A 13,916-nucleotide genomic window follows, 5' to 3' on the forward strand; every position below is an offset into this window, starting at 1 on the left:
ACAATTCAATACATCATACAATCCTAATATTAACTTATATAAACACTCAACAACTCAATTACACAATCCTAAAATACATCAAGTTCACAAAGTCATGAAACCTTAACCAAAAATTACTAAGTTAAAATCCCAATTTCATTAATAATTTTTATGACATTTATCGCTCTAAAACATCATTCTAAGCCACAATTGTCTACTACACAATTTTCATTTGAGCTCTCTAACTACATCAATCACACAATTAGCTCTAGGTTTTCAAAATTTAGATTCATGAATCAAGCCATAAAAAGTGTTGAAATATACTCACAAGCTTGGCCTAGGACCCCTTCAAGTGATCCCCAATCAAAGGCTAGAATAAACAACTCCAAAAACCTCCAATTTCCTCCAATTTTCGTGGCTGGGTTTTGGCCCTTTTCTCTCAAATGAGAGGGTTTCAAGGAAAATTAATCAGTGGGATGTGTTCGGATGATGATTTCCAACAACTTTGCTCACAAAATTTACTTGATTTGGGTTAGTATTGAAGGAGTTATGATGGAAAAAAGTTTTGAAAGAAAATGACAATGGAGGGGGGAGAGGTTCACGATTTTGAGGAGAGAGAGGGAGGAAAAGGATATAGTCACTTAAATGAGGTGGGCCCCACCGCCACCTCACGCGATTTCAAATTAATTCAAATCTGCCGCCTATTCCACTAAACATCCATAATTTCATAACCTATTTAGAAACTCTAATTTTTAACATTAACCATTGTCATTTAATTGCCCTTGATCAGATGAATCCGAAGTTTTCCGATTGTTCAGAGAAATCGCAGTTTTAAGCTGTTACGCGCGTCGTGGGCACGCTTCACCAAACTAACTAATTTTCGTTAATTTTCATCAGAAATTATATTTCCTAGTCCTATATACTTTTATAACTTATATACAAATCTAGAGCTCAAAATTCAATCGGCACGCTTTACAGTGCAACTGTACCGCAATATTTTTACCCGGTAAAAATACTATTCACCGAATTTTCAGAAACTTGCCTAACCTCTCAATTTTTCGTTCTGAATCCTTTTCGAGGGTTATTTTTATCATTTGAGACCTCCTACTCAATTTTACCTTCCTAGGGTTACGTGTTTTGCTAATTACCATTTTACCCTTCCTTTGTATTTTGACCTAATTTTTAGGATTTTCACTAATCCTTCCTTTTAATCCACATTGAATATACTAATATATGTTTTAGAAATGTGAGGTGTTATATTCACTCCTTCTTTTTGAAATCTTGTCCGCAAAATTAAATTATACTTGTCCGCCAACTCAGGATACATTCGGAGAATCTCATCCTCTCGTTCCCAAGTAGCCTCCTCAGGTGTACGTCTTTCCTATTGTATCTTTAACATTGGAATATTTTTGCTTCTCAGCCTCTTTTCACTGTGGTCAAGGATATCAATAGGATCTACAGGAGTCTTCAAGTTCTCCCGAATCTCAATATCATCCGGTATCACCACATGTGATTCATCCGGAGCATAACGTCGCAACTACGATACATGGAAAACATCGTGTAGATTCGACAACTGTGGGGGCAAGGCAAGTTGATAGGCCACTAATCCCACTCTTTTCATTATCTAACACTACCCAATAAACCGAGAACTCAGCTTCCTCACACCCAATGCACGGCCAACGCCCATGACCAGAGATAACCGCACAAATACATGGTCACCTTCTTCGAATTCCAACGGTCTGTGTCTATTATCATAGTAACTTTTCTGTCGATTCTGTGCCTGTTTAAGCTTTTCTCTGATCATTTCAATCTGTACTGTAGTTTCTTGCACAAAATCCGGCCCAAAACTCTCTTTGTCACCCACTTCAGTCCAAAATGTAGGAGTACGACATCTCCGTCCATACAATGCCTCATACGGTGCCATGCCCAGATTGTAGTGAAAACTGTTATCATAACAGAATTCCACTAATGACAAATACTTGTCCCAAGCAGTACCCTGCTCCAGTGTGCAAGCCCTCAGCATATCCTCAAGTGTCTGTATGGTCCTCTCAGTCTGACCATTAGTCTGCGGGTGATACGCAGTGCTCATCCTGAGCTGAGTGCCAAAAGCCTGCTGCAAGGCTCCCCAAAAGAGAGAAGTAAATTTCGAGTCTCGATCACTGACAATACTAACCGGTATCCCGTAGAGCCTTACAATTTCATTCACATATATTTTTGCTAGTCTCTCCATAGAGAAATCCACTACCACTAGCAGAAAATGTGCAGACTTCGTAAGTCTGTCCTCTATAACCCAAATAGAATCGTAACCAGCCTGAGTCCGAGGCAACCCAACAACGAAATCCATAGAGATGCTCTCCCATTTCCACTCTGGTATATCAAGTGGCTGAAGTAAACCAGCTGGTTTCTAATGTTCTATCTTGACTTTCTGACAAACTAAGTATCTTGACACATACTCAACAACCTCTTTTTTCATCCCAGCCACCAGAACTTCTCTTTCAAATCTTGATACAATTTGTGGCACCTGAGTCGATAGCATATTGAACCTTATAGGCCTCTACCATAACCTCATCTGCTTTAAATTTCAAATCAACAAAATCCCCCTTCCCTTTTATATATTATTTTATTTTACAAGAGTGTTTCTGATTGTAAACAGGTTCTTTGGGAGACGATCCGAGTTGCCCTATCACTACAAACCTGAAGCTTGATAATTTGCGTGGGTTCGACAGTTCACGTCACCCACTAAGGATGTCCTTGTGAAGGATAACCCTAAATCAATCACCGAGGGTCATTGATTTTAGATAAAATAATGGGAGGGCCATATACATTTAAAAGTCTCCGTATTTGGTTATTATCATGAAATACTTATGTAAGTTTATCTTTATTTTTAGAAATTGAGTTATGGCCGAAAATTTGAATTTACGCTCTATTCTGGATAATAACAAGTTAACTGGACCAAACTTCACGGATTGGTATAGGAATGTAAAAATAGTTTTACGTTATGAAAAGATATCATATGTTCTGGATTCTTCTATTCCTGTTGCCCCTGCTGAAGGGCAAGATGGGTATGACCAGTATAACTGGGAAGCTCATAGACAACATTTGGCAGACAATGAGCAAGCAGTATGTATAGTGCTTGCGTCTATGTCTGCGGAGCTTCAGCGTCAGCATGAGCATATGGATGCTCCCTCCATAATCTTGCATCTGCAAGAGCATTATGATAAGCAAGGGAGGGCTGAGCGCTTTGAAACCTCCAAGGAGCTGTTTGGTTGTAAGATAGATGATGGTATGGCGGTTGAACCGCACATCCTCTGGGTTGATAGATTGGGCTGATAGAGAAGCTTGCTTCTCTGGGTTTTATCATGGACCATGAGCTAAGTGTTGACTCAGTCTTGCAGTCCTTGCCACATTCTTTTAATGGCTTTGTGGTCAACTACCATATGAACAAGGTGGAGACAACACTCCCAGAGTTGTTGAATCTCTTGACCACTGCTGAGGGTGCTGTTAAAAAGATCAGGACCCAAGCTCTTCTGATTGGCGGGCCTAAAAAGACCAAGGGTAAGGGCAAGTCTGTAGAATCAGATAAGCTCAAGCCCAGAAGTCAGGCCAAGAAGAAGAAGGGCAAGGGCAAAGGGAAAGGAAAGGAGAAATCCAAGGACAATGCTAAAATTGTATGCTTCCATTGTCAGAAGGAAGGACATTGGAAGAGGAACTTCCCATTATTCCTTGCGAGCCTCAAGGGAAAGAAGCATGATGATGCTTCAGCCTCTGGTATATTCACTATAGAAATTAATTTTTCAAGTGTTGATTCAGCTTAATGGGTATTGGATACTGGCTGTGTATCTCACATCTGCAATTTGTTGCAGGTACTGAAGAGTCTCAGGAAGCTGGAAAGGAATGAGGTCAATCTCCGCGTCGGGAATGGAGCAAGAGTTACTGCACTAGCAGTTGGGGATGTGGATATTTTGTTGCCTACGGGCTTTTCCATACATTTGAATAATTGTTTCTATGTTCCGTCAATTTTTCAAAACATTATTTCTATTTCTAGTTTGGAACAATCTGGTTTTCACTTTGTAATAAAAGATGGCAAGTTTTCCATCATTATGAATGATTTTGTTTATGCTTGTGCATCTAGAGTGAATGGATTGTATGTTTTGGATTTAAATACGGATAATGACATTCTTAGTATTCAGACTAAGAAGCCTAGATTTGGTAATCGATCCTATCTTTGGCATTGTAGATTGGGATACATTAATGAGACAAGACTGTCTAGACTCCATCATGATGGTTATCTGGATTCCCTAGATTTTGAACCCTATGGACCTTGTGAGTCTTGTTTGGCTGGTAAAATGACGAAGACCAAGGTTGAGAAACTTGCGAGTCATAGAGCCAATGAGTTACTAGAACTCATTCATTCTGATGTTTGTGGGCCCTTATCTACTCAAGCTAGAGGAGGATACTCCTATTTCATTACCTTTACTGATGATAAGTCCAGATACAGATATGTGTATCTTATGAGACACAAATCTAAGGCATTTGAAAAGTTCAAAGAGTTTAGGAATGAAGTGGAGAAACAACTTGGCAAGATGATTAAGACACTTCGATCTAATCAGGGTGGAGAATATCTGAGTCAAGAGTTTCAGGATTATCTAAGAGAGAATGAGATTCTCTCACAGTTGACGGCTCCTCACACACCACATTAGAATGGTGTGTCAGAGAGGAGGAACCGAACCTTGTTAGACATGGTATAACACCTCGCAATTATAAATTAAATATTAAAATATTAAATGAGTAATTAAGTGAAGGATTAGTGAAAATCCTAAAGATTAGGCCAAAATACAAAGAAATGGCAAAAAAGTAATTAGCCAACACGCAACCCTAGGCAGATAAAAATTGAGTTGAAGACCTCAAATGACAAAAATAATGCCGGAAACGGACTCAGGACGAAAAATTGAGTGAATAGAGAAATTTGAGAAAAATTGATGAATAATGATTTTTCCGATGTAAAACACTACGGTATAATTGTGCCGATAAGCGTAAAAATATAATTAGTATTTTTATGAAGTAAAAATATGACATGGACGAGAAAAATACGTAGGTTATGAATTTGTGGTGTAAATTAGGTGACTGATTAAAGTTAAATCGCATGTGGGACCCACCTATGGTTTAAGTGACTCAAAAGTCACAATTTCATGACCCTTTCTCTCTCCATTCTCTTCTCCCTCCAGTGAAGTGCAGCCCACCATAGCCATTCCTCCCAAAAATTTCTTTTCTTCCTAAATCACTCATTTCTCCAACAAAATCTTTGAAATTTGTGTTGAAATTCGTTGGAAAACCCATTCTAAAGCCATTGGGGATACTCCCAAGCCTTGAAATCGCCTCTTTATGGAGTATTTGGCCTAGGTCAGATTCGAAAAATTGGGGAAAAATGGTGCTCATGGAGTCATTTGGTCTCTCATTTCTTGGATAAGCCTTGGAGGAGTGTCAAGATTTGATTGTGAGTATGTTTGCATCATTTTTGTGGTTTATTGTGTAGATCAAAATCATGAACCCTAAGTTTTAAATTGTTGATGTGTGATGTTAGAGAGCTCAAATGGAAAATATGCATTAGATGATAATGTCTTCGAATAATGTGTATTAGCTATAAATGCAATGAAATTTTAGATGAAAAGTATGATTTTGTAACTTAGAAAATTTTGAGGCGTCATGACTTTGAACTTGGAAAATGTGTTAGGATTTTAGTGGTGAGTTTTTGGATGATTATATGTGGATATAATGGTATTGTGTGAAGTGTGGAAAGGTTGGAAATTGAAGGAAATCCCTTGGTATTACATAGGTCACAATTCGGCCATTTAGAGAGTTTTAGGAATTTGATGTTGTTTGTATTGATTGGGTGATGTTTCACGTGTTGAATGATGTTTAAATGGGTTGTGCGGTGGTTGGAAAGTGGTAGAATCAATGAAAAATAATAAGGGTATTTAGGGTCATGAAGGAACCTAGAGTGAATTATTAAGCAAAACGATGCTTAAAAGATGTAAAACGGAAAAACGGCACTTGAAATAGCCTCTTGGCAACCTAAGGATGTGTAATAAAATGAGAAAGAAAATTTAGAAAAATAAATTTGGATTTATGCCTTGTTTAGCTGAACCACCTAGTGTATGTGTAGGATTTTGACGTTTTTCGCGTTTTGATGGAATTGCCATGTGCTGACGCTTCGTACATGGATATTGTAGGTTGTCATACGTCGATTTGAAACCCGAACCGTGAGTCGGTGGATTGCCCTTGATCCTGGACCAAGTGAATTGAGGTAAGTGGTTGGATCAATGCATGTATAATTGTAAATTGGCATGTGTTGTATGAGTTTTGAGTAATTGGGAATGTCCTCTGTGTAGGCATTCTGTTGAATAACGAGTTTGGAAAATAAGCTGCTGTGGAGCTAAGTGAAGGAACATTTTGAGATAACCTCTTGGTACTGGGGCTTGTTCCCCTTGTGTGTTCCACCATATCCGTTGATGGTGATGGTAGGAAATGTATATGAGTAGTGTAGAATAACATGAGCATGCATGTAGTATTTATGAGGGTACTTATGTACCGAGTCTCTGGCCAGTAGACAATGTAGCCTTCGGGCAATTCGGACTTCCACTGGATAGGTCTCCGAGAGGGAGTTCCAGTTGACCTAGGGTCGTGGTGTGTGATCCGGATAGGAGCACACTAGGAAGTCTCGGGTGTATGCGGATGGGAGGGGTACCTTGGTTGATGTTCTAGGAAGACGCCTTGGATGAGAGCCATAGGCTTATATGCCGAGGACGTTGCGTGGTATTGGTAGCTACCATTCCAGCTTCGTCGTATTTTATATCCCGATATTTCCCAGTTTCTCTAAATCCCTTGCTTTATCCCGTTTTGAAAAGTGGTTATTTTATATTATTTATATGCATCGAAGTGAGCCATTGGGCGGAGTTTTCTCCAGAACCTCTGGGTTACTGAGATATATTCGTATATCTCACCCCTTCTTGGGGGCTTTATTTCAGGAGGTAGCAGTGGCATTGGAGCGGTGGGCAAGAAGCCCGTAGGATGACTAGTCAGAGCACTTTTATTATGTTGCATTTTGGTGGCCACTTGGCCTAGGCTAGACTTAGCTCATGAACATCCCATATGTATGTAGGATGAGTTTCATAGTCATATTTGTTCATATCATTTTGCCTAAGTCTAGTGTATATGTCATTTGAAGTTTTATGTTTCAAGTTTTAAATTAAAGTTGTGAATTTGTAAGTTGTAATTTAAAGTTGAAGTTGTAAGTTGTAACATGTGAGTTAAATGTTGTAATTGTACAATGGATGCATGATGTACTATGATGGAAGGGCTTTAGGCCTATTTTAGGTGTATGATTGCTTGTATGTTGAGAATTTGCATGAAAATGGACTATGGTGATTGAAACAAGTTAAGGATTATAAAGTGAGCTATATTGTGTAATAAATATAAACTGAGTCAGATTGTAAGTGCCCCAAGGCATTGTTGGTCCTTGTGTGCGCCACCCATTGGTTATTAGGTACATTTGAGGTACTAGTGAGCTTTTGCAAATTTGGGGATTTTAGGAAAAACAAAGGAAACTCTGGCGAATTTTCTGTAGAATTGGCAGATTTTAGACAAACTTCGGAAGAGCATATCTCCTTCCATAGAGGTCCGATAGGGACGTGCCATATGCCGTTTTGAAGCTTGAGATGTCCTCTACATTGTGTCAAAATATGTGAAGATTCTGGGCTGCACGCAGCCCTGTAGAAACCTGTGAACACGGACTGTCCAGAACACTCTTATGCAGGGGATGTTTCTGGCAGTTTTTGGGAATTTTATTCCCGCTTCATTCCACAGTAAAATTAAGTGTATGAAATATAAAATTGAAGGTTGAGGTGTCTGGTTTGTATCATAAAAATTTAAGAAAAATTGGATGAGTGGATTCTCTGCAGTAATTCTTGGAGTGAGTGTGGTTTTGAGCTGTTTTGGGGTGGGTTGGCAGTTTTGTTTGTCCAACTTCAAACGGTGATAACCAGAGCAAACGAGCTCCGATTATAGCGTGTGATAGCTTCTTAGAAAGTTAATTAAGTAAGAAAAAATATAACTAGAGAGAAAGGTCTGGTTTGGTACGGTGTGTCCGCAGAAAAATAATTAGTGAACCATGTTCGAATAGGTAAAAACGTAAGATTGGGAAATTGACTAAGTGGGTTTATGGGGACCCCTTAGTGACTTATATTAAGTAAAATAAGATATAAAAATAGTCTAAATAAGTATTCCGCAAGATTTTACAGTTATGATCATAACTTTGATTTATTACGCTTTTTATGGTTTAAATGTTCGCGTAATAAACGAAAAAAGTTTACTCGCATTTTTATAAATGAACTGTTGTGATTGTAACTGCGCTTAATATCATAATTAATGTTAACAATACCGGTGTACAATGGGCTGTTACATTTTATGGTATCAGAGCAGTTTTGTTAGGGAACTCTGATAATGTATAGTTGTGTTATGTGCTGCAAAGTTGTATGTAGATTCTTATCGATTACTGCATATGTGATTCCTTAGTGTGGGTCTGATCAACCCATTTCTTTGTGTTACATGCGCGGCCATCATAAGAAGCCTGCGTGGCAACCCTGGAGCACCGAATGTAAGTCCTTAGCCTGATGCTGTGGCTGCAGTGTTGACTGCTCCATGGACAAGAGATGGCAGAAAGGAAAATATGAATATTAGAAGACTTAAGGAAAACAGACTTAAATATTTTGTCTGACTTTTGATGAAAGTTAAAAAGATTGTATTATAAGTAAAAGTTGTAAACAAATCTATGATATGTACGGTAGTGGCAGAGGCGAACCTTGTGGTACTGTGAATAATAAATATATAATTGAGATGAGTTATAGTATAAAGATAGTATCGGTAAAATTTCTATGTATAAGTGTAGTATGGTAAAACAATTATGTACAGGTGGACTTGGCGAGTAGATTTCACTAAGGTGAGTGACTTAGAACCTGACGAATTATTGGAAGATATGAACAGGCATGCTTAGGTACGAGTTAAAATATGTTATGTAGATTAGAAGTTATACGTCCCTGATAGAAGATGTACACGTGAATGAATTGGGATGGTTAAAGTAGAGGAACAAATAGAAGGTTTGATGTCTAATCCTAAGGGATTGGACCACTTGAAATCATTATGTTAGTGAAGTGGTAAATTGAGAGATATTGGATTATGGAATTTAAATCCATAAGGAGGTAGTGTTGATTAAACAAAGGTGATATGAATTAATTATGTATTATTGTATAGGGAAGAAGTAGAGAGAATCGCCATGAATGGCATAAGATAAATGTACAATGAAGGCACTATTGTGGTTAATGAACGTTGATTCAAATTGAAAGACTTGTCAATGATAAAATGAATAGGATGGTTGAATTGCATAATTGTATGTAAGATAGTAATGAGAGTTGTAAAGAAATTATGATTTAGTGATCTGTATGTAAATACTACTGAGAGTAGTGTGCTTGTGAAATCATTTAGTATTTAATGTGGATTGATAGAAGGAGTGGAGGTATATTCAAGGTAAGGAATATTCTACAACCACCAAGGGTGGAAGTAAGCAAGAAAAATTGATGGGACTCAAGCAGGAGGTCAGACTTATATATATGAGCCACTTACTGAGGAGGAAAACCGCAGGATAGCTAAAAGTATGAAATTTTAGAAATGTTTTCTAAAGAATACTCATCTAGTGTGATGAAAATTGATAGGTAATTACATTAAGTGTAGATACATGCATAAGAGTAAAATGAAATTGAGTGTGAAAATGATATGACTAGTGAAAGGACTAGGGTACCGTTGAATGATGAAATTGTATTATCAGTGCAAGGACTGATGTACAATAAAACTGTGTATTGTATTATCAGTGCAAGGACTGATGTACAATAAAGTTGTGTATTGTATTATCAGTGCAAGGATTGATGTACAATAAAGTTGTGTATTGTATTATCAGTGCAAGGACTGATGTACAATAAAATTGTGTATTGTATTATCAGTGCAAGGACTCATGTACAATAAATTGTGTATTGTATGATCAGTGCAAGGACTGATATACAAAAAATTATAAATTGTATCATTAGTGCAAGGACTGATGTACAATAAAATTATAAATTGTGTTAATGATGCACTTAGTTTTATACGATTTGAACGGTAACGTGACAGAAGAAACTATTAAGAGTTAGGAAATGTGTACGAAATTACGAAGAGAATATGAATTATTATATTAGTGACTATGTTATAAACCAGGCCTAACAGTTAACCAAAAAGGAAGTAAACTATCAGTGAGAAGAATTGAACGAGAGAGTAAAATGAATTGACTTATATGTAATAGGGTATATTATACCACTACTAATAGTATTATTGGGGGTAGCCCCATGTGAATATACCCAAGATATTTTGCCGTTATATACGGATGTGATACAGACACCAAATGGACTGGGTCCATGTGTGATCTGGAGTGTACTGGGTGCACGTTTGCTATTATATACGGATAAGTTATAGAAATATACATTCCTCTGTGCACTGGGTGCATGTAATACGACTTAATAGTGTGGATATCTCTGTGCGGCTTATGTTCCTGGAGTGTATGACTATCTTCGTGCGGATTATGTTCCGGAGACTAGTGTTATCTGATATGAGTAATATGAGACAAGAAAGTATCCCACATTGGTGGGACTGCTAGTATAGTTGAGGTATTTTATATAAGTGCACAGATAAGAAACATTTGGGGATGCTTCTAGCACAGGGGCAGCTGGTGATAGGTTACCTGTTACTGCATAGGTCATAAGTATAGATTCTCTGATCGGTGGGTTATTTACACCTGGGGCCCTTAGGACAGCAAGAGCTCGAGGGGTTTGACCTGGGGGTACTTTTACCCACTGTATTGGAAGGATTGTGTCGTGTAAATAATGCAAGATATAATATCATGTAAATTTAAGTGAGTAGTAAGATACCAAATGGGATATGTGATGTGAGGCATCATGAGAATGTATTTTGAGGAATGGTTCTGAGCATTAGGAGGTCCGTATACGTGTGTACCAAGAGTGGGATATGGATTTTGGATTTCATGAAAATTGTGAAGTGATCGAGGGGTCCGTACCCTATGAGAAAGGATGGAACTGTTGATACGGATAATTGAGTAAATGTTTTGCTAGGAGGACTAGTGAGGAAAAAACATGCAGTTAAGATAGTGGCCTGATGGCCTTTCGTAAGAAGTTAGTTGTGAAGAATTAAGTGGAGATGTCTAATAAGGATCAGTAACTTAAATTGTGGTGATTAAAGAAAGGTTGATAACTCGGTGGAGTGCTTTAGAGTACGGAAGTGATACATGCAAAGTGTGACAGATAGGTCCCTTGAGATACAAATTATTGATAAAATTTTGAAAATGGTTAAGAATGAAAGTAGTTCCATGTGGTAAAACGAATATGTTTGGAAATTGATTTGCCAATGTGTGGTGGAAGTTAGTAAAGCTGTGAGGTTATAGTATTTTAAAGTTGGAAATCCATGATAAGAATGTCGATAATGAGGAAATTGTGGTATAAATGAATGAAAAATTATGTTGAATCTATAATATTGTTACAGAATGATGAGTAAAAATGGTTACTTGGTGAAAACCTTAGGTATAAGACCTTTGATACGGAAGGCATTGATGGATGCTGAGTTTAGGCTCTGAGAGGGCAAAATTGATAGAGTTTAAATTATATCAACAGGGAGTGTAAATTATAAATATGATTGTGTAGATGGAAATATTTATGAATGGAATTGTGGGTGAAGACCTTGAAATGACTGACAAGGAGTATGAGTTGTTGTGAGGATTGTTAGCTTCGAGTCCCAAAGAGAAAGACATAGTGGTGATTATCTAAGAAGATATGGAGACATGGGACAAAGTAAAGTAAAGTATGTAAGAATGGAATGTAATGTGAGTTGAGATTATTTGGGTGATGTAGCATACAACTGAAACTTAGAGGTATGAGCTTGTGCGAAAGCTAAGGAAGCAACGAAATGGTAAGATTAGTAACATCAATGGAAAAGACTGGTATAATGGAGATGTTGGGGTATTGTTGAAACAGTAAGGACAGCAAAATGAGCTAACTGTTAAAGAAAGTGAGAGTTGGAAAGATTCCAGGAATAATCAGTAAGTATGCATGAGAACGGTTAGAGCCTATTATGGAAACGGTTAGATGCTTTTGCAACAACATTGGATCAAAAAGATAGATAGAGGTGAGAATGAGGTGAAGTGATACAGACAAATTTGTAATATGGTTTTATTATTACCTACAAATTAGCGAAAGTGCAACCGTGAACCAGGAAAAGTCTAAAGTATTGTGAATTAAAAGTCAGAGCACCAGACTAGACAAGTATTGTGAAGGATTGGGGAACGATGGATACCACAAAAAATGAGGTTATGCCTGTGACGAATGCAAAATTGTAAAGATGCCCGTCTAAGGAGGCTAGTAGAGAGTGGAAAGATAAGATTCTCTGATTACACCCCGTGTTACGGGATCGTTAGGATGTTAATTTTGCGGACAAAATTCTACAAGGTGGGGTGATTATAACACCTAGCAATTATAAATTAAATAATAAAATATTAAATGAGTAATTAAGTGAAGGATTAGTGAAAATCCTAAAGATTAGGCCAAAATACAAAGAAAAGGCAAAACGGTAATTAGCCAACACGCAACCCTAGACAGATAAAGATTGAGTTGAAGACCACAAATGACAAAAATAATGCCGGAAACGGACTCAGGATGAAAAATCGAGTGGATAGGCAAATTTGAGAAAAATTGATGAATAGTGATTTTTCCGGTGTAAAATACTGCGGTATAATTGTACCGATAAGCGTAAAAATATAATTAGTATTTTTAGGAAGTAAAAATATGATATGGACGAGAAAAATACGTAGGATATGAATTTGTGGTGTAAATTAGGTGACTGATTAAAGTTAAATCGCATGTGGGACCCACCTATGGTTTAAGTGACTCAAAAGTCACAATTTCATGACACTTTCTGTCTCCATTCTCTTCTCCCTCCCGTGAAGTGTAGCCCACCATAGCCATTCCTCCCAAAAATTTCTTTTCTTCCTAAATCACTCTTTTCTCCACCAAAACCCTTGAAATTTGTGTTGAAATTCGTTGGAAAACCCATTCTAAAGCCATTGTTGATAATCCCAAGCCTTGAAATCGCCTCTTTATGGAGTATTTGGCCTAGGTCAGATTCGAAAAATTTGGAAAAAAATGGTGCTCATGGAGTCATTTGGTCTCTCATTGCTTGGATAAGCCTTGGAGGAGTGTCAAGCTTTGATTGTGAGTATGTTTGCATCATTTTTGTGGTTTACTGTGTAGATCAAAGTCATGAACCCTAAGTCTTAAATTGTTGATGTGTGATGTTAGAGAGCTCAAATGGAAAATGTGCATTAGATGATAATGTCTTAGAATAATGTGTATTAGCTATAAGGCGTCATGACTTTGATCTTGGAAAATGTGTTAGGATTTTAGTGGTGAGTTGTTGGATGATTATATGTGGATATAATGGTATTGTGTGAAGTGTGGAAGGGTTGAAAATTGAAGGAAATCCCTTGGTATTACATAGGTCACAATTCGGCCATTTAGAGAGTTTTAGGAATTTGATGTTGTTTGTATTGATTGGATGATGTTTCATGTGTTGAATGGTGTTTAAATGGGTTGTGTGGTGGTTGGAAAATGGTAGAATCAATGAAAAATAATAAGTGGTATTTAGGGTCAAAAAGGAACCTAGAGTGAATTATTAAGCACAACGATGCTTAAAAGATGTAAAACGGAAAAACAGCACTTGAATTAGCCTCTTGGAAACCTAAGGATATGTAATAAAATGAGAAAGAAATTTTAGAAAAATAAATTTGGATTTAT

The 13,916-nt window shown here is 37.4% G+C and overlaps 1 protein-coding gene across 1 annotated transcript; it reads left to right on the top strand.

The window, feature by feature from the left end:
- The first annotated feature begins 2,877 nt into the window (after window positions 1–2,877).
- On the top strand, window positions 2,878–3,309 carry LOC133299582 (uncharacterized). The gene has a single exon (XM_061499048.1). It carries the CDS (start codon window positions 2,878–2,880, stop codon window positions 3,307–3,309), a length of 432 nt encoding a protein of 143 aa, XP_061355032.1.
- Window positions 3,310–13,916: the final 10,607 nt, after the last annotated feature.

This window comes from Gastrolobium bilobum, unplaced genomic scaffold (genome assembly GCF_033153095.1).
Source record: "Gastrolobium bilobum isolate Gb01-03AN ecotype WA unplaced genomic scaffold, APGP_CSIRO_Gbil_v1 utg3220, whole genome shotgun sequence".
Classification (NCBI taxonomy): domain Eukaryota; kingdom Viridiplantae; phylum Streptophyta; class Magnoliopsida; order Fabales; family Fabaceae; genus Gastrolobium; species Gastrolobium bilobum.